Source organism: Tympanuchus pallidicinctus, unplaced genomic scaffold (assembly GCF_026119805.1).
Source record: "Tympanuchus pallidicinctus isolate F22 unplaced genomic scaffold, pur_lepc_1.0 scaffold1, whole genome shotgun sequence".
NCBI lineage: Eukaryota > Metazoa > Chordata > Aves > Galliformes > Phasianidae > Tympanuchus > Tympanuchus pallidicinctus.
Genome location: NW_026294618.1, coordinates 23,228,517 through 23,254,293, shown reverse-complemented (window position 1 = coordinate 23,254,293; position 25,777 = coordinate 23,228,517). Strand labels below are relative to the sequence as shown.

General features: G+C 35.9%; 1 protein-coding gene across 3 annotated transcripts in view; it reads left to right on the top strand.

Moving 5' to 3' along the window:
• The window catches only part of HMGCLL1 (3-hydroxymethyl-3-methylglutaryl-CoA lyase like 1), a 73,910-nt gene that overhangs the window by 27,944 nt on the left and 20,189 nt on the right, over nucleotides 1-25,777 (top strand). For 2 of the 3 annotated variants that reach the window (XM_052677008.1, XM_052677004.1), the window contains exons 6-7: nucleotides 10,108-10,171; nucleotides 14,263-14,451. In XM_052677008.1, coding sequence (XP_052532968.1) covers nucleotides 10,108-10,171; nucleotides 14,263-14,451 — 253 coding nt within the window. The remainder of the gene's footprint in view (nucleotides 1-10,107; nucleotides 10,172-14,262; nucleotides 14,452-25,777) is intronic. The other variant, XM_052677019.1, reaches the window with a different exon arrangement.

Below are 25,777 nucleotides of genomic sequence, written 5' to 3'. Positions count from 1 at the left end.
ACTTTTATGTAATAAATTAATGAAATAATAGCCTTTACTGTGATACTATTTTCTTAAGTGAATATATTTAGTAATTTTGTTCTGTATCTTGCAACAATTAGTGGCAACTAGATCTATCTGGAAATTACAGTGTGCATATACATATCCATTTTATTATGCAGTTTTTTTTTATCATCACCGATGACAGAAAAAAGCGTATTTTGTGTTGCTGAACCTTAAAAAATATCCTGAATGCTTTTTTTTATAGTACTATTCATACACTGTATAATCAAGGTATAAAAATAATGAAACAAATCCATTCCTAAAGAAAAAAATATTTTTCATGGAAGTTGTTGTGAAAACTTGGAGATCTGGAGCATATACAGTATCTACTACGTGAAACTCTGAAATCTTCCAGTATTTCTCTTTTTCTAGTATATTTTCTTTTAAAATTTCAGAATTCCTGAATGGTAGTGGCCTTTTGACAATCTTCTCCATTTCCATTTTCTGTTGCATTACATTGAGCTTCATATCTAAGATTGTTTGCGAACGCAAAAAACATTTGTATACATGTTTCAAGATGAAACTCAACACTGGGATTCACTGAGGAGTGCTAGTCACGCAAACTGCATCAGACTCAGGAAATACCTGGAGCTGAAAAGAAGTAGATATCTCAGAGAGTCAATTCTTGGAAACCTGCATGGGAATAAATACTGAGATCTGTCTTTCCTTCAGAACAGTGAAGAGAGAATGCTACTGTGCACTTTTTGCACAGCGCAGTGTTTGCCTTGAGAAAAGCTTTTATAATTTATCTCATACCTGCTTATGTCCTTTTTGCCTGGCCTGGTCTGGCCCAATTTGGATGGACAGTCACTTGGATAGAGAAAAAAGAACCTAATTAAGAAACAATAAAATTGTAACGGAGTTTAAATACTCCCCAACTAGCGGCTAATCTCTTGAGTCAAGCTTTGCCTTCCTGAGCAAAGTCTCTTATAAGAAGTCTGTTTAACCAGTCTCTGCAGCCGCTGTTTGCTGTGTTTTTCTGAAACTGAACTCTGAGCTGAGAGCATAATGAGTGACTTAAGTTTTCCAGGAAGACTAAGCTCAGGGATTAGCGCATGTCAAGCAATGTTTTCTCTATCGTGTTCCTGTATTTCACTACCGAACATCAAACATATGGCCCAGTAGAGCCAGCCAGCAATCAAGGGAGTCCTCAAAGCTTGTGGATTGCATTGCGTATATTTTTGGATAGCTACGGGTGTCAACAATTGAACTTTCTGAAGATGTAAACTGCAGGTGATGAAGAAGCCCCCTGTGGTGGACTCTAGATTGATGTTGAAGCTTAAAGTGGTAACTTATATTCTCTGCACTAGTTTGCACATGCTTAAGAAGCTGGAACCCTGCTGCTTTTTTTGCACAGAGTACACATTTAAGGCATTTGTGATATGCCAGCAGCAATTATTCTGGTTCTGAAAAACTGACATGTGATGGAAATAGCCGTTCCCGTGGTAGGATTCTACAACATTCCCATACATTTATTGTTAACTATCTGATCAATTATGTATGGCCACAAGGCAGAAAAGAATGAGAAAAACAACAACAACAACAACAACAAAAAAAAAACAAAAAACCCCACACAGTATTCCAAAATGAGATGATTTAACTCAGAGAAAATATAATCAGATTATGTATATATTGCATTAGCTTTGGACTTGTGGAGCTTTACACTGCATTTAATGACACAGAACAGAATGTGGAAAAGACAGTCAGGAAGTGAAATTTTAAAATATCTTTAGTAGAAATATTCACTGCAATCAAGGCGACTTTTTCCTGGAGGTAAAACAATCAACAAAGTTAGTTATCAGAGCTTGTGATTTATGACCTTGATATACTAATCCCAATTTAGCTGCTATTAAAAGAATTAGTGACAAATGAAATAAATGTTATTTTCCCTAAAACATTTTAATTTCCTTTGCAAGATTCTCTGAATGCTAGAAGAAGCAGACCTTTGTGGTTTATAAAAATTACAACAGGTAGAATGAATGTATCAGTAGTTTTTGTGATGGAAAGTAACATAAAGTAAAGCTGTGTAATGTAAGGGCAAAGATTTGCATTCTGTGCATTGAGAATTAACTTTTTGTTTTTAATTAATCTCTTAGAGAACAGCTACATCTGAAGAGCTGTGGCCAAATTCCACAGCCTTTACACATGCAAATATCCAGGACCACGCATTTTGGTTTCTAATATAAATGTTGTAGGCAAAATATTTTGTTTGAATTACTTAGGTAATAAAAATATGCATGAATTGTGTTTCTATTAATTTCAATACATTGATTGTTTCCTTTCTAAAGAACTATTGTTGTTTAAAGTGTTATTTATTTTCAGGAAATGGATAATTTAGTGTCTTGCCCTAAGTCCTTATTTGTGCAGTTGAAAAATACTTGCAAAATAATTTTAAGGGGTTCAAATTTTATTTCCCATTTTTACTGGCAATTTAGACTTTATGTATTGAGTGTAAATCACTGGCAATCCTTGAATCTTATGAAAAATGCACTGAAATAGTTGAAACTAAATGTTAAGCTTTTGCATGTCTTACTGTTGCTACAGCTGCACTAACATTGACTCGATCGTCATCCAGAAAATTTATGTTGTCAGCTGTCACGTTTAAAATCTGTAGTGTAGTACACAGTTTTCTAAATGTTTACTAAATTAGTTCAAATGTTTATGAAGAATTGAAATCTTGCATATGGTCATAGACAATTTATTAGCATCATAAAGGGGTTTTAATTTTTAGTTTTTGTACATGTATAAAAACTTTACAATAACATCTGGGACACATTCTGTGAAGACACTGTGCCAAATCAGTGTTATGAACTGTGTGGTCAGTTAATGACTACTATGCGTATTTTGCATGGGACATGGCACAAAATATATAGCTGGTTTTAGGATCGAATCTTTTAATGCATCATTCAGGTACTATTACAAGTGTCACATCTTTTTTTGTGATAAAAATGAACTCAAATAATCCAGGATTATTGAGAAATTGTGGCACATGCTAGTTCCAAGTAGTCCATTGGATTGTGTTTTACTGAAATTGAAATTTTAGTGTAAGTGTAGGTATAGTGAGAAAGGTAAGCAAATTCTGGCTAAGCCACATTCTTTAAAGTTAATATAGTAATTTGAATAATTTGAATAGAGAAATTGCAGTTATTGCACTAGAGAGCCTTTAGGAAATTAAGGAGTTTCTCATCCACGCTCTCCACCTCTTTTCACAAATAGCTCTTTAGTTCCTACTTTAGTTCTGTGACAATGAAGCAGTATTATTCATCTGAAACGTTTGGTTCTGTGTAGGATTGTGTTTGTCCTGAAGAAAATTAATGGTGAATATAGAGCTGAAATGTTCCTTTTTTTTTTTTTTTTTTTTTTCAATCTATCAAAAAACATCTTTCCATGACCTGTAATTAAAATCTGTACGTATGTCACAGTCCTGAAAAAATTCCCTGTGAATAGCCCTTTTGGACTATTTGCATGTGCATGTGTAAATCTGAGTGTGTACGCGAATGTTTAGAGTTTCAGCGTTGGAAGAACAGATGGAAATGTTTGCTATAAAATAACTTCTAACTCTGGAAGCGTTTCCTTACAAAGCTGCTGCTTCATAAATTAAAGCACGTGTAATCACACATTAATTCTAAACTGATGTATATAATTCCTTTGTTTATAGTCTATAATTTTTAAGAATGAGCAGCAGTGTCCCGAAGTTCACAATATGGAAACGATTATTGAATTGTATCAATATTTGGCAAACATCCATGTTTGTATGGAATTCAGTGCCAGTTGATACACTTGAAATTTAGGAATTTTTTTTTTCTATGGCACACAAATGTCATACAAACAATTACACAGCAAAATTATTCAAATTGTTCAAACAATACATTTTTTTATTATGTTATAATAAAATTATCTTAACATTAAGATTTAAACGTGTATACTTCCTTGTTGATCATAGTAAATAGTTATTATTGTACATCTATGTTAATATAAAAAGTAAGAAGATACAAAATAGTACAAAACCTAACAGAAAGAGTCAAGTTTAATTTTCTTCATTCTGCTAAAGATATTTGAATTTATTCTGGGGGAAAAAAAAAAGGGGTGGTGGGGGGGAAAGAACACATTGGTATTTTTTTGATATATTTTATGGCATGCAATTCCAGAGATGTTTATTTTTATTATGAAACATTTTGAGTATCTGAAACTTCTGATTTTCAAGACAATTTGATCTTAATAATTCAGTTTAATAATGCCATTTTTCCACTTTTGACAGTTTACCTTAGATGCCTTAATGCAGGACATTTGGCTGGCCTTACAACACTGTACCCAATGAGAAGTACTATGAGATGAAACTCCGACAATGCAGTTTTGCACAGATCAATGTGGTTTAAAGCTGTGTATATTTTACCAATAAAGACAGGAACTTAGAATTCACATTTTTGGCTTTTTAGAGTACTTAGGGCTAGACTACATATGCTTTTTCTGAATTGCATTAAACCCTCGTTGTTAGGCCAGATTGAGAGTTCTTTGGCATAGCCACAATTATATTAATAAGAGGGTGATTTGTATTAGTATCACTGCTTTAGAAAGTTAGTAATAGTAGCTTAGCACGTTCATGTCGCTGTAAGTCTTATGTTTGAGACTGTGGGAACAACAAAATGTAGACAAGCATTTAACAGACTTGGAAGCAGTGCATTTTAATGTGTAAATGGTAAACTAGTCTACGGGGTTGTACAGTATTAAGCCATCTGGTCACGGTCCCCTGGAGAAGTTTGAGAATCCAGAAACTGTTAGGAGTTGGGACTTGGTGCATTTCTCTCTACTGCACAAAAGTTAAGAAAATAATGAAGGAACTGTTATAATAATTTCATCATGGTGGATGATTACACAATATTAGAAGAGAGATTTTCCTTAAGAACCATGTTATACCAATTTGTACTCATCTGTTTGGTGCCAGGAAGATAGGAAATATTACTGTAGAGCCGGAAGTGTATTTACTTGTTTCTCTTATTTCTCTTCTCTGAATTTAAGCAATCCCTCTTCATTGCAAGTGGTAGTGTAAAATTAGATATAATTGTTTGTATGAAATCATAAAATAGATAACCACGCAGTGCTTGGTAGTATGTTACTGATTATTGCTTGAATAATTAGTCATAGTTACTAACCCTGAAATGGCCCTTCAGTATAGTAATAGTATTTTGTTTTTAGAGAGGTTGAAAAATCATTCATGGAATTCAGTGGTGTTTTCTGGACTTTTTTGTTTTTTTTTTAAGTACTTATAATATCTTCAACTTATTTATACATTTTGAGGCTGTCTTGGAGATTTTGTTTCTAGAACAATCTCCTTTCCCCCCTCTCTTCTTTGTATTACCCTCTCCTTACAGTAAAGATTGTGTGTTTCTAACAAATGGCTTCCTTTGCAAAGAGACAGAATATATCAACCTTAATATTATGAATTTACCAAATGATAGGCATATACATTTTAGTACGAACATCCAATAAAAATAAATACATCTGCAGTGAACATGGTAAATTATATGCGAACTTACACTATAATAATAAACAGGAAACAGCAGCATCTGAGTCTGCAACTGGCTTCTCAGGAGGCTCTGTGCTTCCAGCTGTGGTAGCAGCTGTGGATCTGGCTCTTGAACTTTTGCTGAAACAAGCTGACAAAGGTCTGATTACAACATGGAGTTGAGTTTCTGCTTGGATTCATTTTCATTTTAACACTTTGGTTATGAAAAGTTTGTTCATTTACCCTGTTTGTGGTTTTGTATCCTACATTTCACAGTCATTGGGCTGGTGTGGTGATTATCACTGCTACTAGTCACCTTGATCTCAGAGACTTTATACTGTCTATAGCATCTGTGGAGCACAGCAATTTAGTTTTGGCTTATTGGAAGAAATTGAAAACTCTCTTCCTCTTCCTTATCCCTCCCCATCCCCAGAGGCTGTTCAGCATTTTTGTCCAAAATATTACACAGTAAATTTGTTGGGTTTTGTGTTTTAAATTGTTGTTATATGCATAGAAGGCAATTTAGGAGAAACTCACATGATCCTCACCTGCAGTGAATTCTGAAAAAACATGCAAGACACTGGGCAAACTCTGCCTGGGGATGCAAGTAGGGATCTTTTTATCACTTTTTTTACTAAAGGAAGTAATTGGTCTCATAAAACCTGAGTGAGAAAAACAGCATCTACCTGTGTGTTCCTAAGGCGGCTTTGTAGGTAACTTCATGTATTGCAAATTCTTCTTTCTGCTCCCAATTGCTTGAGTTCTTTTAGTGATAGCATGCTAAAGACACAGTTAAGCTACTAAAATGCCTGGCCTTCATTCAGCAAAGATTTAAGCACATACTTAGAATTAAACACTTCCATTGCAAATTCTGCTTTGTGAACTCCCAGATATGTGCTTCTGCTCATATAGTGAGGAGTGTCTCTGGTGAATATCCTGAGACCAAGACAGTCTTTTTCATTACAAATTCCTCTTTTCTTTCAGTCTTGCCATCTTTTGTAGAAAACAGCTGTATTCTCTAACTTAAGTGAATCCCCAAATTAAATCCCAGTTGTCTCTATAACTTATTGCTCAAACTCTTCCCTCTTTTTCCCTCTGCTTCTTTTCTTCACACAATGTCTTGCTTTTTCTCATGTGGAAAAATAGATACACTGTGCTCTTCCTTCTGTCATTCCTCTTCTGTAATCTTTTCTCCTTCTCCACTGGCGAGCAGCAGGAGTTTCTTGTCTAGTTTCCATCTGTACCCCTTCCACTTGCCCCAGTGACCCCATGTTCTGTTCTCCCTCTTATTTCATCCCTCCCTTATTCTCTTTCTTAACCTCTCGTTGTCCTCTGGCTCTTTTCCACTGCAATATAAGCAAGCATTTGCCTCTTAAAAATTGCACCTTTGACCCTACTTGGTTCTTCATATCATATCTCATTGCCTATCTCTCCTTCATTTCTAAGCTCATTGAAGGCGCTGTTTATAATTACTGTCTGGAGACCCTCTTCTGTGATTCTCTCCTATAACTCCTACACTTTGGCTTCTGTTCCTTGCTTGCAACTGCAACAGCTCTCACCAAACTCCCTGATGACAGGATCTCAGAAACAGTAGTCTATCTCCATTCTTCTTGCCTTGTCAGTAGTGTTTGCTGCACCGGACCAGGCTCTTCTTTAAATGTGTGTCCTTTGTTGCTTCCTGTAGCTCGATCTTGTTAATTTTCTTCTTTCTAAGCAATTCTTTCTATGTTCTTCAAGGTTGTCTGCAATTTGAAAGGGTGTGGGTGGAGGTCTTAAGGCCCTTGCTTTGACTGGATTCATTTTTTATGCCTTATGGATTATTTCAAAAACCGCAAAGAAAATGTAGCTACCAAATGTATCTGTAGATAACAGATAGGTTTTAATATTAAGTTACCTCCTCTTCCTCGAGCTTATTAATTTGTGTATGTGTTTTCTTTTCACGTGAGAGATTGTCTGTACTGCTGCTAGCTGCACCAGCCCTTGCAGGCATCTGTTCCAGCTTTTTCTATGGATGACTCAAATCATGTCTGTTTTCCAATGAGAACATAACAACTTGTCAAATGAAATTCATGTTTTATATTCTCTTCTAGAAATGCTTATCCTGATATATGCATTTCACTGTTTTACGGTCTCAGGCATTTCATTCCTTTGTCATTGCTGCCTATTGAGTCTCATTTATGTTGATTCTGTCCTTTCTTCATAGAATCCCACTGCTTTTTTTGGTAAGGACAGTACCAAGAAATTTCATGTAACCACCACGTTTTTAATTGCAAGTCATTAAATGAGTGTTTTTGACAAAATTCTACCAAATCCTTAGTGTTTATCCTTGACAAACTCTACTAAAAACAATTATTTCATTTTCCTTAGAACTTTGCTCTCTATGGTAGGAATTCCTTTACCTGGCTAATTTTTCCCTAGTCCCTATTTTCTCCAGTCTAATATTGAATATCGGGTGCCCAGTTAATTTGCTGTATTTTCCTTGTTTAAAATTTCATTCTAGTTACAATGGTGGAAGCATGCAGAGAGTTCATAATCTCAAACAGATCTGTGCATTGTAGTAGGCAGATTCCTTAGGTCACCACATAATTTCATACCCCAGCAGGCCCAGCTGCATTATGTGAGCTCAGGCAAGTTTCTGCTTGTTGATGGGAACTACAGGGAGTAGTAGTTCCTTGTTCTGTAGGTACCTTTTGGCCTGTTTTTACTTCTGTTTGCCATATGCCATTCAGGATGCCACTTGTGCCACATTATCACTACAAAATGCAGGTCTTAGTGATCTCAGGTGCTAAGGTGCTAGTAACATGTAAGTTATACATAATTAAAGTGAACGTGTAAATAAGTACTGTATGTTTTGTATTTACTTTGTACTAGTTTTGCCTCACTTCACAATGAGTGCCATGGTTGATATTGCAAATTCATTTCATTAAAAGTCAATGTGTTTGGTTGGGCTCTGACATTTGTCATGTTTGGTACCTTTTGAAAAACTCTTTGTATGCAGACAAGAAAGTTAAGGAGATTTTCTCCAGTTGTTTCTGAGTTACATGTTTCTGAAAAGCAGAGCAGTGCTTAACTGTTAAAAGTAGCCACTGTTTTATATAGATTAGAAAATTTGGAATGTTAAAATTTAAATGGTGACACCTAAATTGAAGGATATTTATTAAAGTGTGTGGTTGAGAAACCTGGTTTTTATAATAATGTAAAGATAATTGAAATCATGCCTACTGGGCATTTGGGTTAAAATTACAAGTAGGATGTAATGGGCCCAACCACTTTTGTGGAAATGAACTTTCTTTTCCATTTCTTTGTCAGGGCTAATCAAGGGTTTTTTAGGTTCAGGATCTGCTTCATTCTCACTGCAAGTTCTAATGTGCCATATATAAATGAAGGATGGAATATATTCCATGCATTAAAATGCTGGCATTTTTTCACAATTAGTTTTTGCCTGTTACTCATCCCGATTTCACATTCTATGAATCAGTTTCTCTGTCAACTGCAAAGAATAAACATGTATTTTACCCTACGGATCTTGACTACATACAAACTGGCATCTTTTCAATCTAGTTTCATTATACAGTGTATAATTTTGTGTTATATTCTTCAGTGCTGAGGGAAAGGAAATGACAGGGGATCGGTGAAGGCTCTTGTTCTCCTATTAAGCAGTTGAGTAACCTCCCACTGGGGCTGGGGCTTTGCCTGTCTTTGAAGCTGTTGTAAATCCCTCTACAGCAGCACATACTTTGATTTTGAATGGCTGTTTCTGGTTGGTTTAATCCTATTCTTAATCAATTTAAGATAAACAATTAGAAATATAATTGAAATTTCATGGCTTTTAATTGTTATTGAGAAAAGGAAATTTAAACCCAATTCTACATTATCACGGCATTAAGACTGAACACTGAAGATTCATCTGTGGCTTTCAGTTTTTGTGCTTTGTGGAATAGACAGCTGCTGAGAGACACAGACTGGTTACTCGATTTCTTCTTGTCCCAAGCAATGAAGCTGTAGTTCTCCTGGGGCACTGGGACAGAGATGCCAGCACAAAGGGCCAAAGCTATCCTATTCACTGCAGTTCCAACTACTGATGAAGTGGTGAGGTGGTTTTAAGTTGCATATGTCCTTCTACTGCTCTCTGTGATCCAGATAGCAGGCACAAGGAAGGAAGTGTTAGGATGCTTCCTCTGAATAGCTTGTGTGGGCCAGGCAAGGCAAAACTTGAGTGGACTCTTGTAACTTATAAAGGAAATACCAAGAAAAACTGAAGTTTCCTGCAGCAGAGTTAACTTGGCTGCATTGCCAGTGCTTTACAACTTGTAACATACATTGAGCATAAATAAAACTATAAGTCTTTTTCTGTGATTTAAAAAGAAATTTGGGAAACCTGCTGTTTTCATCTAATGTAATTTTAACTTTTCATTGAGAACTTTATTCTACATTGACTAGCTTAATTGTTCAAAATTATATTTGAGTTTTTTTGTTTTTTTTTTTTTAAATGTAGCATGGACGGTTACAGAAATGCATATATAGAACAGAAGCATCTTTGTGTGTTGTTCTTTTTACTGTAGGTATGTTTCTTGTGCATTGGGATGCCCATATGAAGGAGACATCACACCAGCTAAAGTGGCTGAAGTAAGAGTGAAATTATAGCTTTTCTTTTTAATGAAATTAATATATCTTTGAAAATGTCTATAAGTCATGTTATCTAATTAATCCTAAAAAAGATCTTCAACGAATAACAGGAGAAACAAACACAAAATGCAGCTAATACTAAAAGTGGGTGCAAAACATCACTATTTTTTCTACCATCTGTGGTCAAATCTAAGGAAAATTGTGTGTTTTGATTGTTTTCAGTCATGAGAAAATGTATAATGTACTATTTCCTTCAACAAGAAAGTAAGGAAACACTTAAAGAAGTAGATCCAAGCATATGTGTCGGTGTACCAAGTTGTATGAGATGATCCACTCTACGCTGGTGAGAGTATGCTCTTACAGTCAGCCAGCAGAGTCACAGGTAAAACTTTGTGTTTTGGCATGTCATACAAATCACATGACTGACACATGAACTCATGCCCAACATGATTTTCTACAACTTAACTCATGCTCCTGTGATAAAGTACACCTCTCTCCACCGATTTTTTCCATTTTGGATAAAGGACAATGAAGTCCAGCCTTTTCTTTGCTAGCAGAGCTAGCAGACAGAAAAAACTGGGGAGTAGAACACAAGTGTTACATTTCTCAGGAAGATGCAGAGTGCACTGAGGGTGACATGAATTTAAGCAGCACAAGGCAGAACGCAACTTTCCTCCTGGAGAAAGATTTGTCTTCTCTGTTACACTTAATCACCTATTTTTGATGATTTAGCAAAATCTGCAAAGCACTTCTTTTTTTGGTAGCACTAACAGCTAGTCAACATTTGTCTGATTTATTGTGTTCTCCTTGTGTGGCTTTCAGGTCCAATTCTCATGCATCTTCTTCTGGTGTACATTCCAGATGGAACTTGTGATAATTCTGCTCCCACAGCAGCCATATGATACTTGAACTCTTTGAAAAAATAGCTAAATTGGAAGGTACTCAGTATTTCCAAATTAATTGGTTTTAATATGAAGTGAAAATTAGAAGTGACGCAGCTTTACTTAGAGCGGTGATGACAGATTCAGCTGTGCTGTTGGTAAATTGCTTACTGCAATATCATGTTCCCCAACAGGCTTCCTTCCATGTGTTGCTTGTTTTCTTAAACTAGGTATAGTCCTTGTGCAGAAAAGCCCCTTTTCAGATTTACAGTGGGAGTGCTATCTAACATTCCAAACATGTGTATATTTACATACACAGCTATCTTATGTCTAAATCTTAGTATGTGGCTTTTTGTGTACCTCTACACCATTGTGTATGAGTTTAAGAATGAAAGCTTCCTCATTAAAGTTACTAATTCAGGCCTTGATTCAGCAAGCATTCATGTTTTTATAGAAATATCTGATTAGCTGTTAATGGATTTTATGTGAACATCTGCACTCATCCTTTGCTGAACCAAAATGATCAAAATTACTGGCCCTGTTGCTCAACCTGTCAGAGATCTGCCTCTTGGGTCATCATCTTTTTTGGGATGGGAGCGTCTGGTTGTGCACGGTAATCAACAGCTATGATTGAAAGGTTTATGCTATTTTGATGCTGTCATGAGAGAGAACAGATTTTTTTTTTTTTTTTTTAAACAGAAGCTTTAACTGAAGCAAAAGCAATTAGCAGAGAGAGGTGGATCATCAACCTACATGCATTTCAAGCTTACTAGGTCATAACTACTTTACAATTATCTACTGACTCCAAGCTTCATATGCATATAGAATACATCTGGTTCATGCATATAGTTCTTTATTTGAAAGTGAAAAAAAAACCAAACCAAAACAAAGCATTTTTAATGTATTAAAATAAAACTAGATAATCTTTTTTATAAGTCTGCTTCTTCTTGGAATAGTCTCTGATTAACTGTTTTCCATATAAATATTTATTCAGAATAGTATTTATTCATATTGTTATTAACTATGGAGTAATTTCCATTCACTGATCAGACTACAGAAAATGTACTTGATCTTTTTTTAACATTGTTTTATGTTATTGCAGTTTCTCTTGCATCACAAAGACTGCAGAGTGTTTTTTTGTTGTTACTCACTTAAAAGTATTAGTAACTAGACTAAGAACTTTTTTATTAAATTTAAGAGTATAGTTTTAGATTTTCTTTGCAACAGTGGAATTATTCACATGCCTCTGGGGTTGCAGTGTTGGGTCACCAACTTCCATTTTGATCAGTGCTTGGTGTCAGGGCAGTACTCCCAGAGGGAGCAGCCCAAGGCTGATGCAGAGAAAAACTCTTCAGTAGTGCAAAATACAACTGTCCAATTAAAAACCTATAACACATTCTCAAAAATCTATACCGAAAAGTTACAAAATTTTATAACTAATGAGCTGCCTCTTAGTATGGTAGATTAGAAAATTCAGCATGAAAAACTCATTCATTTCTTAAGCATGCACATTCTTCTTGAAACTAAACATGTTTCTCTTGTGTCTCTAAGACAATAATGAGCTCAGCTTGTTAGCAGAGTTTCCTATTTTCTTCTTTCAGGACTATATATTCAGGGAGCTGCAGACAGAAGAACTCAGCAAAGGATTGAAGGGAATCCAATAGGATTTCTAGCAGTTGATATACTCTCCTGGTCATCACTAAAATACCTATAAAATGAATCAAGCATGGAGAAGAATGTGAAAACAAACAAAACAAAAACTGATGTTTGGGGACTAACTGGGGGTAATTCACCTCTAACTGCAGTTGATCCATTTTGTGTTACAACAGCAGTCCAGTTTAAATAGATCCAGTTTATATGCAGTGTGTTGATGCAGTTAGAATTCATTTTTGCAATCTGGTGAATGTCCCTCCTTTTCCTAAGTATATATGGAATATATATTGATAAGACCAAAGGATTCTTCGACTGTAAAGCAGGAATTTTATTACATTTGCAATGGTCGTAGCACTTACAGGCTTTAAGCAAGACAACTCAGACCACTTGAACTTCTTTTTCAGCTGTTCTTTGAATTAAGTGAACAATATTGATCCAGTTTTTCTGGGACTGCTAACGCAGCACTTTGTCAGCTTCCTCAGACATATTCACAGCAATCCTGCTGATGAAGTCTTGGAATTAACAGCTAAGAGCAGTGCAACCAAAGTTGTCTTGGAGAAGAGTCATGTTTTTTTGTTTCTGAACAGTTGATGTCCAGATCAGGATTCCTCTCCAATGGAGGGGCCTGTTGGGATCGCTGATGCACAGTGGGAAATGCTAAAGGAGGCAAACATACTCAGCACGTGTAAATCACTTGAAGCCTTTTCCAAATAGATTTGACAAAGTTAAAATAGAAAATTCCTACATTCAATTTCTAAAGCAATATATTTGGTGCAAACATAATTGCTGCTTTCTTGTGTATGTCTCTCCTCGTGCAAACTGATCTCATATTTACACAGTGAACTCAGCAAAGACATAATTCCTGAAACATTTAGGGCACTGTTTCTGTAAGAACAGCAACAAGTATGGGGTTTTGTTTGTTACTAAAAGAAAAAAAAAATAGGACTTAAAAACTTGAATATTAATTGACTTAAAGTTTTGCTTTTATTTGTATTTTAATGAATGGCTTCATGAAAAGCAAGCATCTTAAAACTTCAGTTTTCATTGATGTTTTCAGTACCAAGACAAAGCCAAATCAAGCTGCTTAATTATTTATTGTCTTAACTAAGCCACATGCTTGATTCTGTATAGTAAGCAAACAAAAAGACAGATCTTTACCCTACACAGTTTGTAATCTGGAAAGTACATGGAGAAAAACAAACAGCTGGGAAGTGCCCAGAGAGAGGAAAATGCTGGGAAAGGGTTTGACAGAATCTTAGTTCACAGTGTAAAGTCTATCTTATTTAGATTATGTGGGAGAGTCAGCAGTTGTTGATGGATTGCTTGGCTGGTTTTTCTATATGTAGAAACGGACCTATAAACTTGAAAAGGAGAGGATCTATGGGATGTTCTTCTTGGGGTGCAATTTTGAAGAATGAATAGAGGTTTTCTTATATATAGGCCCACTCATTGTGACTAACACTAAAACTGTAGAGAAGTGTACTCTTTTTAATGTATATTCTGGACCTTATTTTCACTCTTTCATCTTGATGTCTTGTTGTTTCTGTTTCTGATCAGGTGTCTAAACGTCTGTACAGTATGGGCTGTTATGAAATCTCTTTGGGGGACACAATTGGTGTGGGGACTCCTGGAAGTATGAAAAGAATGTTGGAAGCTGTTATGAAGGAAATCCCTCTGAATGCCCTTGCTGTTCACTGCCATGATACATATGGGCAGGCGCTAGCCAATATCCTCACAGCCATACAGGTAACATGGGTTCTTATTTTAAAGTCATGATAGAAATAATAGCTTAATTCAAGTAAAATTGTTTTTTAAAAATCTTACCTTTAAAGGAGAGGAGCCACTCATTAAACTTTCAGCAACTATTGTTCACTTTTCAAACTGTCTACAGGTATTATACAATCATAAATCCTTGGAGTTGGAAGGGACCTTTAAAGATCATGTCATCCATCTCCTCTGCAAAAACCAGGGACATCCACAGCTAGATCACGTTTGTCATAGCCTGGTCCAGCCTCGCCTTGAATGTCTCCAGGGGCAGGGCTTCCACTACATCTCTATGCAGTGTATGCCAGTGACTTTAACAGTGACCCTCACTGTTTCCTTATATCCAACCTAAATTTGCCCCTCATTTGGTTTCAAACTATTTCCTCGTGTCCTATCACTGCAGACCTCACTAAAGAGTATGTCTCCTTCTTTTTTGTAGCTCCCCTTTAGATTCTGAAAGGCCGCTATCAGATCTCCCTGGAGCCATCTCTCCTCCAGGCTGAACAGCCCCAGCTGTCTCAGCCTGTCCTTGTAGGAGAGGTGTTCCATTCCTTGAATCATTTCCTTGGCCATCCTCTGGATGCGCTTCATCAGGCCCATGTCTTTCCTGTACTGAGGACTCCACATCTGGATGCAGTATTCCAGGTGAGGCCTCACCAGTGCAGAGTAGATGGGCAAGATCACCTCCCTTGCATTGCTGGCCATGCTTCTTTTGATGCAGCGTAGGATATGGTTGGCTTCCTGTGCAGTGAGGGCACGTTGCTGGCTCATGTCCAGCATGTTGTGTCTGGGCTGCCTTCACAGCCCAGAAAGCCAACCATATCCTGGGCTCTGTAAAAAGAAAATTACTGCTTTTGTTTTTGAAAAGCAAACAAACAAAAAACTACGACTGTAAAAAAATTAGTTTTTTTTTTTTTTTTCAAGAAAATGTCAAAGCATATTCTGCTACCTTGCATGAAATAGAAAGTTCTGAATTCTGATATTATCTTCAATTCCATACAAAAACACTAAGAAACGTTCATGATGAATAAATTCCATTTATGTTGCATGAATGAGAGAGATAAAATACTTTTTATTCTGATGTCTCAGATTCCACTTTTTTTAGGAACGTCTATACATTCATTGTTCATTAAACTAAAATCTCTGTTTTACAGATACATCTAAATATAAAACAGAATAATGCATTATTACATGTTGATTTCAGATTGATAAGCCTCAGTTATTGACAGTCATGTACACAGGATGGTATAGATAATTATTTCACACTTTCAGTATTCTTTTATGTTTATGAATTTCATCTTTCAAGCAACTTTGCACCTTGTTCAATCTTACTTGAAATTCATAGGTAAGTTATCAGGAATACTTAATTTCCATAACAGTTTTTTGTTTTGTTTTGTTTTTAAATAATATAACAATACAAAAAATAGACTACAAATTCTAATGGAATTTTTGTAAGGATAGCATCTTAATGAAAAATACTTTCACAGGTACATGCATTCCTTAGGAGAGCCAGTATTGTTAAGTTTTATACTTAATGGCACTTTCTGCTTCCTTGCAGTTCTTGGTGTTACTTTTAAGGTCAACTTTTCTTTGTACTGTCTTTTTGTTTTGGCACTGCTCTTATTATTTTGTTTAGAAAATAACAGCATCTTATTAACAATGTTAGTGATAAAGGCAACAAGAAAGAACACAGAAGTGTTTCAGTCAGCATGAGAATCTCTGCAGGTATTTGATTAAATGCTGGATGACAAAATCTGATTTAAAAGGGTTCTAACATAGTATGTTATTATTATTATAGTATTCATTATAGACCCTTACTCACTTTTACTATTGCAAATATGTGTGTATGTGCCATGGGATAAATAAATTGCCAATTTCACAGTTAGCTTCAGTTGCAGATGTAATAGCTAAAGGCATGAAAACCCCTGAGTATGGGAGGAGTTTGCCATAAAAATGTTTGAAGGATTGTTTTCAAATCCTTCCTTAAAATAATTGCTGTCATGGTGCCTAATAAACACTGAGCTATGGTTATGCTTTGTTAACCCTGGTATTAGTTGTGATACTCATTTTGTGTTTACATCATGTTGCTATCTTTTTATTTACATCTTAACTCTGGAAGAGTTAAATGGGGAAAAAAAATCTTAGGTTGCCAACGTGCAGTTCAGACTATTTAACAGGTAAATTCAAGAAAGCAGTAGACCTGAAAAAAAAAATCCCTAGGCAGCCTTCTCTGATTCCTGGGAAGCCAGAGGTGCCTGAGCTTCCAACAGCAAACTTCCTTATGTGCTCAAGTTCTGCTACAGTGCATGCCTAAAGGTGCTGTGTTTTTGGCTGAACTGAGCTTGTCATAGATTTTGCCAAAATTTCTTGATGAAGCAGGCATTACACAGTCTCCCTGGCTGGATTTATGCAAGCAGCTCCTTGGCTTGGCCTGAAGGTAAGTCCCCAGACTCTTGGATACTCAAATGGGTCTGGAATGTCACAACACATCCTGCCTCTAGTGCTGGCTCTAAGTAATGGCTTTGTTTGAAGAGATGGGGCAGTTAGCAGTGAATTATAGCTATTCAATATTATTTCTAAAATAGGGCAACAGTTACTGGTCAGTTGGATTGTAAATGAAAAAGGTGGATTAGAATTCCAAGTCACTTTGTAGTCCCTGCTGCTGGGTTTGTCTCTGTTTTCCTCTCTGCCAAAGAAACATGAGTGGGCAACTTAAAATTCTGGAGCAAAACTGTTGTCTTCAACTCAGTAATTTGTTTTATAGACCAGATTCTCCATGGATGGAATTCCTTACCCTGCCTGCTTTATGAGTTTTTGTGACCAACACAATATTTCATCAGGAGTGAAATGTGATTGAGGGGTTATAGAAATAATGGGCTGCGGTTATTGCTTGAAAACAGTTTTCAAGAATATTCAGCAGGTAAATTACACTGTTCCTAAAGCAGTGCAGACTACAACCTTCAACTGAGTACTATTGCATTGTATATTGTGTTTCCTAAGAATTAATGACTGACAGCTGGAAAGCCACAAATCACTCTACACTAATTCAGGCATTACTTCGATGGGAGATCTCCTAGGAGTGGAGAGAGGTGCTAGTGATTCAGTAAGTGATTTTTTATACAGATCACATTGTTCCATGCAGGATTATACTACCCAGAATATTTTCTTTTGTTTGGGGCTGGTCCAAAGTCATCTAGAACTGACAGACCATATCTGTATAAGAAATTAGCAGGGAAGTAGCCTTGTAATTCTAGTATTCAGTTTTATGTGTGTTGTTTTAGCAAAAGGATAGGTAGTGAAAGATGGAAGAGAGATTAGCCAATATTTAGAGGATAAGTAATTTTTTAAGTTGGAGTGAATAATATAGGTAGAAAGCACTGCATTAAAGAAAAGAAAGGAGATTCACTTTTATGAAAAGAATCTGTGTAAAATGTGAAAAACATGAAGGGATGTTTCAGAACAAAACATTAAACAGATGACTGGCTCTTGGTTAGCTGCCTTAATATTAAAATACAGGAATACAGAATTAAATGAGGGGGCAAATTCGGAGGACAAGAAATGATGTGATGATTTAATTAGAAGTTGTGGTATGTTGAGTAAAATTGCATATGTGGGTTAGTTAATGCGACAAATACAAAATGGGGCTAAAAGAAGTAGTAAAACGTCCATAGAAAATTGTTACAGACCTCCAAAGAAGACTAAAAAGAATGGTCAGGAAACTTCTGTGCTGGAGAGGCCCCAAAAAGGTAGACCATCTATCTCAGGAGATTTGAGTTACCTTGATAATTGACTCCTATAGCATTTATAGAATGAGTAAGAAAGGAGAAGTTTTTTTAATGGAAATAGTACAAAACTCTGTTTTCTTTTAATAGTTTGTGTAGTTGCCAGAAATAGCTTTGACTGTTTTCATAGCACATACCTTAACATGAGAAAAGAATATGCTAACAGGTAAGTGGGAGTTTTGTCTTGCAGTGATACCTCAGTGAATTAAACAACTGCCTGGTAATCTCACAGAATTTCATCAAATTCAAATTGCTATCTTAATTCATTGATATGAACTGATCCCCACAATACTGGGATCAAGTCCTAATTTTGGGAAAGCGAGTGTGAAATTCTTATGACTTACAAGGAGCAAAGATTTTTGTCACTGTGTGTAATATTTCTACCTTACTAGAATACAAAATGAATGAATTTGACAATTATTGACACAAAAATGAAAATTATTTTTCATTAGTCCTTTCTTTTTCAAGCAAATAGGAACTTTGAAATGAAATGCACACTTTACTACCTGAAACACAATCTAGCAAGTCTATAATTAAGCTTTTGAGGCTCAAATTGAAAATTTCAGATTTGTGAATAGGGTGTTTCTCATTATAGAAATTATATGTCCCCTTATAGAGATGAAAAAAAAAAAAAGGTAGTCTCTCGTTAATATCTTTAATGTCCTTCAATTTTAAAAATTAATTTCTTTAAAAATGTCAACAGAACCAACAAAGTGGAGTGGTTGGCTACTGAACTCTTCCCTTCGTAAGTTGATTCTAGAACCCTTTTTACATACTGAACAGATTAGCCATTTTTGTGCTCAAGTTTACGTATGGAATAAGGACTACATTCACACAAAGGCAGGCAGTGATGATATGGCTAAGTTTTAAGTTCCAGAACCAGGACACGAATATGAACAAAGATACTGAAAGTCATGGTATACTAATTCACAAGGATCATTATGTTACAGGAGCAGAGTTCAAAACAGCCAGCAGCCTGAAATGGGAGAGCCTTAGGCAACTGAAAAGGGGATTATGTTTTAAATTCCTTTTTATCATGATTCTTATGAGCTTACATCTGAAGCCTTAGGTGAGATGAATTTTGCACCCCAAGCCATCTCCTAGATAGAAGTGCCTGACTCGTTTGTTGATGGTTTTTGTTTTTTTTGGTTTTTTTTTTCAAACACAAGATTTGCTTTTCCTGACTGATTAGCTTGCCTATAGTAAGAGCTGACTGTTGGTCTATTTAGCTGCTTGTTAAAGCCAGCTCACCATTAAGATGTCTTTCGAAGAAATTGCTCCTAAAATGCTTCTATTTGGGCTCCCCCTCCTTCACCTGAGGGTGACTTTAAACCTGAAATCTTGTGCTTGGCCCCCTCCTATGAATTCTATGATTCTATGATTCTCCTGAGCTCCCCTGCAGCAGAGTTGCAGCTGTGCCTGCAGCCGTTCTTTTATCTTGATTCTCAGACTCATCCTCACACACTGACTTTGCTTTGGACCTGGCTCATCAATGAATTACTGTGCGATTGCTGGACTGCTACTGATCCTGATTACTTGGCCATGAACTGATGACTCAACTTCTGACTCCTTTTTGGTGAGATTGATTCTGCTGCCTGCCTAGCCGTGACTCTTGTCTCCTCGTTTGCCATCCTCTAAGGCGCAGACTGTCCTTGGCTGCTACTTGAGATTATCAAGTATTTAGAGGGGAGACCAGCAACCACTATCAGAATTCAGGATAGAGTTGAGCAGCAGCTACTGATGAGCTGGGAGATACAGCATGAGTTAGCATGATCCAGATCTATAAATATCTAAGGTGTGGGGGCAGAATGGCGAGGCTGGACTCTTTTCAGTGGTGAATGGAGACAGGACAAGGGGAAATGGCCAGAAACTGCAGCATAGGAAGTTCTGCACAAATGTGCGCAAGAACTTCTTTACAGTGAGGTGACGGAGCACTGGAACAGGCAGGGAGGTGGTGGAGTCTCCTGTGGAGATGTTCAAGACCTGCCTGGATGCCTACCTGTGCGACCTGCTGTAGGGAACCTGCTTCGGCAGGGGGGTTGGACTCGATGATCTCTGGAGGTCCCTTCCAACCCCTACAATTCTGTGATACTGTGATTCTGTTTCCTGAGATCTTGGAGCTTGGCTGGTGGCCTTGTTTATCAAAAAGCAAGATATTGCTATTAAGTACAGAAAACATTTTCTTGTGTGTGGTTGCACACAGAGCTCTAGCAGTATTACACTGAGAATTTCACTGTACTTAAGAGAATACAAAAAACCCAGCTTGAGGTACTGATGTATATAGCAGAGGAATATCAAGATTTTGAACTAAAATATCTCTTTTAAGAGCCAGATGAACTTTAGCCACACTTAACTTAAAATTCATGCTAAGTTTTCAGTCCAGTATTTCTGGAACTAATTGACTTAAAGAATATATACATAATGATGAATTTCCAACTAAGTATAGCATCTGTAAGAATATTTCTTTACTAGAAAATTTGCTTAGCATTTGTATCCTGCAGTCAATTCTTGCATTTTTTTCCCAATTTATTTACTGAATAATTTTATTAGATGGTGTATGGTAACTGTTGAGTCACAGCCTGAACCAATTGAGCACTTGGGAAAAGGACCAGGTCAGCCCTGGGAGCACAGGTGAAGGTAATTCACTTGTGTTAGCAGAAGGGGTGGAGCCTGGCTGCACCTCTCAGGCCTCATTTAAGGGCTGACTGGCACTGGGGAAGGATCTGCAAGCCTAGATCTTTCGAGATAGGTGAGCATTTCTTTTGTACTGCCATTCTACTACCAGTCTGTTTGCTACTACGCTCCTGTATTGCCCTTCCACCATTTCCACAGGATAGTGAAAAATTCAGCACTCTTGCTAATGTGCCGTAGTAAGTGGCCATTATGTGCAGCTGGAAGCTGTATAAATTAGAGTAGCTGAATAAAATGGGAAAGTAATAGAGAAGAAATAATGGTAAATTAGCATGAAGGTATCAGTAGTGGTGGAGGAAGGCTGGGTAGCAAGAAGGCAAATATATTTGTATATTTGTTACGTATAGCTGTCCAAAAGCTTGGGGCTTCTGTTGGAAGTTTGTTACACTTTTACTTTTTCATAGTATGTGAATGATTTCATGATTTATATAAAAGCATGTACGTATGCAGACTCAGTGTTCTTAATTTTTACAAGAAGCAGCAGGATAGATGTTTGAAGTACAATTTTATGGAATCTTATTTTGTAAAAACTTATAAGCATGTTTTCCTGTGGTTTAGTTTTTGTGAGCTTTGTGTCCTGATTTTTCTTTGTAATTCGTTTCTGAAAAGACACAAAGTTAAAAGGGAATTTTCTGGTTTTATGGTAAAATCAGCTTTTTTTTCTTTCTTATAATGAAAAGACATCTCTGGGTTCTGATCTTTTGGATGGCTGCTTGGACAGAGTCACAGAATTAACAGTGATGTTAAAACTAGATGGGTTGTATTGCAAAATGCTGTATTAGCAAAGAGTGGTGAGGATGTGAACTGAGTAAAAGATCAACAATAAAACCAAAAGACTCTTAGTTCCCTGCTTTTCTAAGGATGAAATAGCAATAAGAAAGCAAAACAAAGTCTGTAAAAGAGAGCAAAGAAAGCAGGGTTAACTCAAATCATCATTCACTCGGGCATGCACATTAATTTATGTGCTGTTATATACAGTCACCATTTTAGATTATCAAAGTTTGGGTTTGTTTTTTTATCTTCCTTCAGTTGGGATTTTACCAGTATCTAAATTCCTTCACTAAAACAAAGTGTTGTGAGTGCACAAGCCTTGAATAAAAGTATAAAATTTCTTTTCAGTTTTTTTTGTTTTTGTTTTTTTTGTTTTTTTTTTTTTTTTATACCCTTGATTCCTAGGCTTCACGTTTGTCATTGATAATTGTACTTCTTTCTAATGACTATAGGCTACAGTTGTCTATAAATACGTGATATACCTACATCTCTCACATATTGTCTTACTTACTAGTAACCCAATATTGGACATTCAAGATGGTACACAGAAAAAAATAAGCCTTTTTCCTTTTTTTTTTTAATGAAATGCTATATTTTAAATTCCTTACAATGCACAATCAATAGATCTATAGTGTAGGAGAATAAACTTCTGTTGAAGGATAAAGACAGGTAAACCAACATTGAAAATGTATTGATCCTTGCATGTAATCATTGTGATAGACTTGAACTAGGAATTTGTCATGGAACAGTGAATATGAATTTACTAGCTGTGGAAGACAATCTGCCCTTATTTGCCTACTGATCAACAAGTCAAAATATACTCATTTTTGAGCAATAAATCGTAATGGAGGTGATAAACTTTTATGTAGTAGACTGCTGAAGTTCTTGATTGAGCAATACATTAAATACCACTGGGATTTTGTTTTGCTGTGTACTGGAATGCCCATTGCCTTGCAAGGGAATGATTTACATCTAAACTCATTTTTAATAGTGTAGTTAATGTTTCAACATTATACTAAAGACAATTTTTTAAGCCAATAGGGAGGTATTATAGGGAGTGAATGAGGTACAGAAGGCAGGAAACATAAAATCTTGGCTCTTTTCCCGAGTTGACATGTCAATGTGTACGTCAGTTCTCTTCGAATCATCTGTATTTTGTAATATGCCATTACATTTCTTTTGCACAGACTGGTACTCTGAAGAATTTGTCCAGTCCAGTGTGGGAGTGAGAAAGGCTTACCATGTGAAGCACTTGCATGTTTTGAGATTTTGAGAAGTATTAATATTGTTTGCATTTTTAATTTGAGAAATGCATAGAATTGCTGAAGTAAAGTCAGCTAGTAAAGTCAGCAGACTTCATAAGTTTACTTGATTCATTTGTAAACAGCAGAATAAAGATATGCTAGAATTCTGCTGAAGTCTTAGCAGAGAACTCCAGAAAGTAATTTCAAGGTTCAGATAGGGAAACCTTAGAAAAAGCACAGCTTGACTGAGAATGGGGTTCAGGAAGGGCTGGTCATGCTTCACTGTTTTGCTGGAATTCTTTGAGGCAAATGCTGCCAAAGAAGACAAAGGATATACAGTGGCTATCATATGCCTTGATTTGTCAGAAAACAATTCACAGTGTTCTGTACTGGAAGTTAATACTAAGGCGTGGAGGTGTAATAAGTGGAAAATTGGCTAAATGGCATGGAACAAACAGAGTTACAAAACAGAATTTATTCAAGCTGGAAAGTACCCTTTAGCAGAGATGTGGAAGTACTGGCCTGATTAAATAATTAATTCCTAGTACCATAATGTTCTTAAAGGCAATTTGTCTTAGATACAGAAATTAAAATCTTCAGACTTAAATTTAGAAGTTCTAGACTTCTGTTGTGGCTAGCACAAATTTTATGTATAAATCTGTCTAATACTCTAAAAAGAAAAGTTTAGGGTCAAAAAGGAGGAGAATAGGAATGAGTATAATTTTTTGGTAAGGTAAAATGTTTTTTATTACGGTGAGCCTCTCAAAAAAAATAAATAAATAAAGTCTTCCTGGAGCTTTCTACTTTTGGGTTTCTTAGGGAGCTATTTAGTCCTTGGTACTTAATAGATATCTTTTGGGTTTGAAGTGAAAATGATACTTTTGAACTATTTGCCAGTATCCTAATAAAGCCATTAACAATAATACCAAATTATTCAGAAAATGTCAGTTTGTGTTTTTATTTTCATTTTTTCATTTTTTTTTTTCCTATCAGAAACAGCAGGAAACATAGGTGTAGCTAGTAATTCTAAAGTTCATGTTTAATCTGAAGAGATATGTGATGTGATGAGATTAAGAAGGGAAAGAGTGAGCAAAATTGCTCAAGAATGAAAACTAACAAAAAAGAAGTGAGGAAAACTGTGTTTGGAAAGAAATAAAAAAGAGGCAGGTGAACTGTGAAGAGATACCAGATTGCAGTATTTCTGTTAAGAAATCTTAAGAGAGTACATGCTTGGGGAAAGTAGAAAAACACTTGCATTATATCAAATAATATCACTACTACGAGTAGTCAGCTAGTTACTTTTGCAAGCGAAAAAACATACTGCAGAAATGAGTATATCAGACCTACATATGGGAAGAAAATGAAAGCATAAGCATTCATACTGAAAATCACAGAGATTTCCCAGTATTTTCTCCGTTCTTTCTCTTTTGAGGGCTTATTTCTTCATAAATATACTGGTTTTATATTATTGCCTGTAATCTCAATGAAATAAAGGAAGAGAATAAGCAGACAGTACCACTCCTGCTCTTTACTCAGATCAATACAAAAGAAGCAGCAGCCCTGTTTCTGTTGCTTTCTGCTCCCTTTAGCAGGATGTGCATAGTTTTCTGAAGGGCTAGATGTTTCTGAGCTTTCTGTGCTTCAGAAAAATATGGGAATGTTGTTATTTACCAAAATAGCAGCCAAAGTTGCAAGATGAAGAAATACACATTTACTTTTAAAAAGGTAGCATTTATGTTTGCTTAGTGTATTGTAAATGATTATCAAATAATAGAAATCCTCATTCTAGCTGCTTTTAATATGATGACTGAATTTCAGAAGCTTTCAACCGTAGTTACTGAACCAGCAAACCTCAACTCTCTCTGTTTTGGGATACTGATCAGACAAAGAGATCCTTCATCAAAAATAGATTATTCTCATTTCCAAATTCTCTCACTAGTACTGACTTGGAACTGACTTGGAAGTATATACTACTTCCCTTTGGCTTAAAATCAAGCCTTAACTAACTTTTTAAACATTTTTAAACAGTGTTTAAACTGAATTTCTCATGCAAATTCGTGTATGTTTCTGTATGTCTCTGATAGTTCATATGGATTTGTCACTCTAGATGTGGAATATGAATTGAGAAATCACTGTAGTATGAGAAAAATAAAATCTAAAGTGGTTTTAGTGATTTTTTTTTTTTTATCTTAAAGGCAATGGTAAATTTATTTACAAATAGCACTGAAACTGCGGATTAATAGAAGGAATGAGTTTGGCCCAGAAGTTTTGTTGTCTGTCTTTTTTTCTGTGCTTGCCTACATAGTCTTTATTCTTAGATTGCTGTTTTTAATGTAGTTTTCCTAATCTTCATTTGAATGCTTTCATTTCTGAGTTTTCCATGCTGTAAGTGATGTTCAGTTGCACATTTCATTCTTCGGCGACAGTGATATGTTCCAGTTTCAGCTTTGTTGATAATTTTCTGATTTGTTAAATCCAGAGCCCTTAAGACAGTTCTGTTTTGATTGACCAATACCTGAAATCTGGCATTCTTTCCATAACTGGACATCTTTCTCCTGTTGTGAAAGCACTTCTTTTGAATATAAAAATAAACAAATTCAGATTGCTTATTATAAATGGTTCTTAGGTTTTCATCAGATGCTGTTCTACTGCATCATTCTTTATTTGTCATATCTGGGAACTTTGTAAAACGGAAAGTAATTAGAGTCTGTGGAGCATTAGTAGACAATTCTGTCTTATTTCACCTTTTGCCTATTGATAACAGGTTTGGAAAATTGTGCTTGCAAACAAGGCTCTCACAAGGTAATACACTACATGATG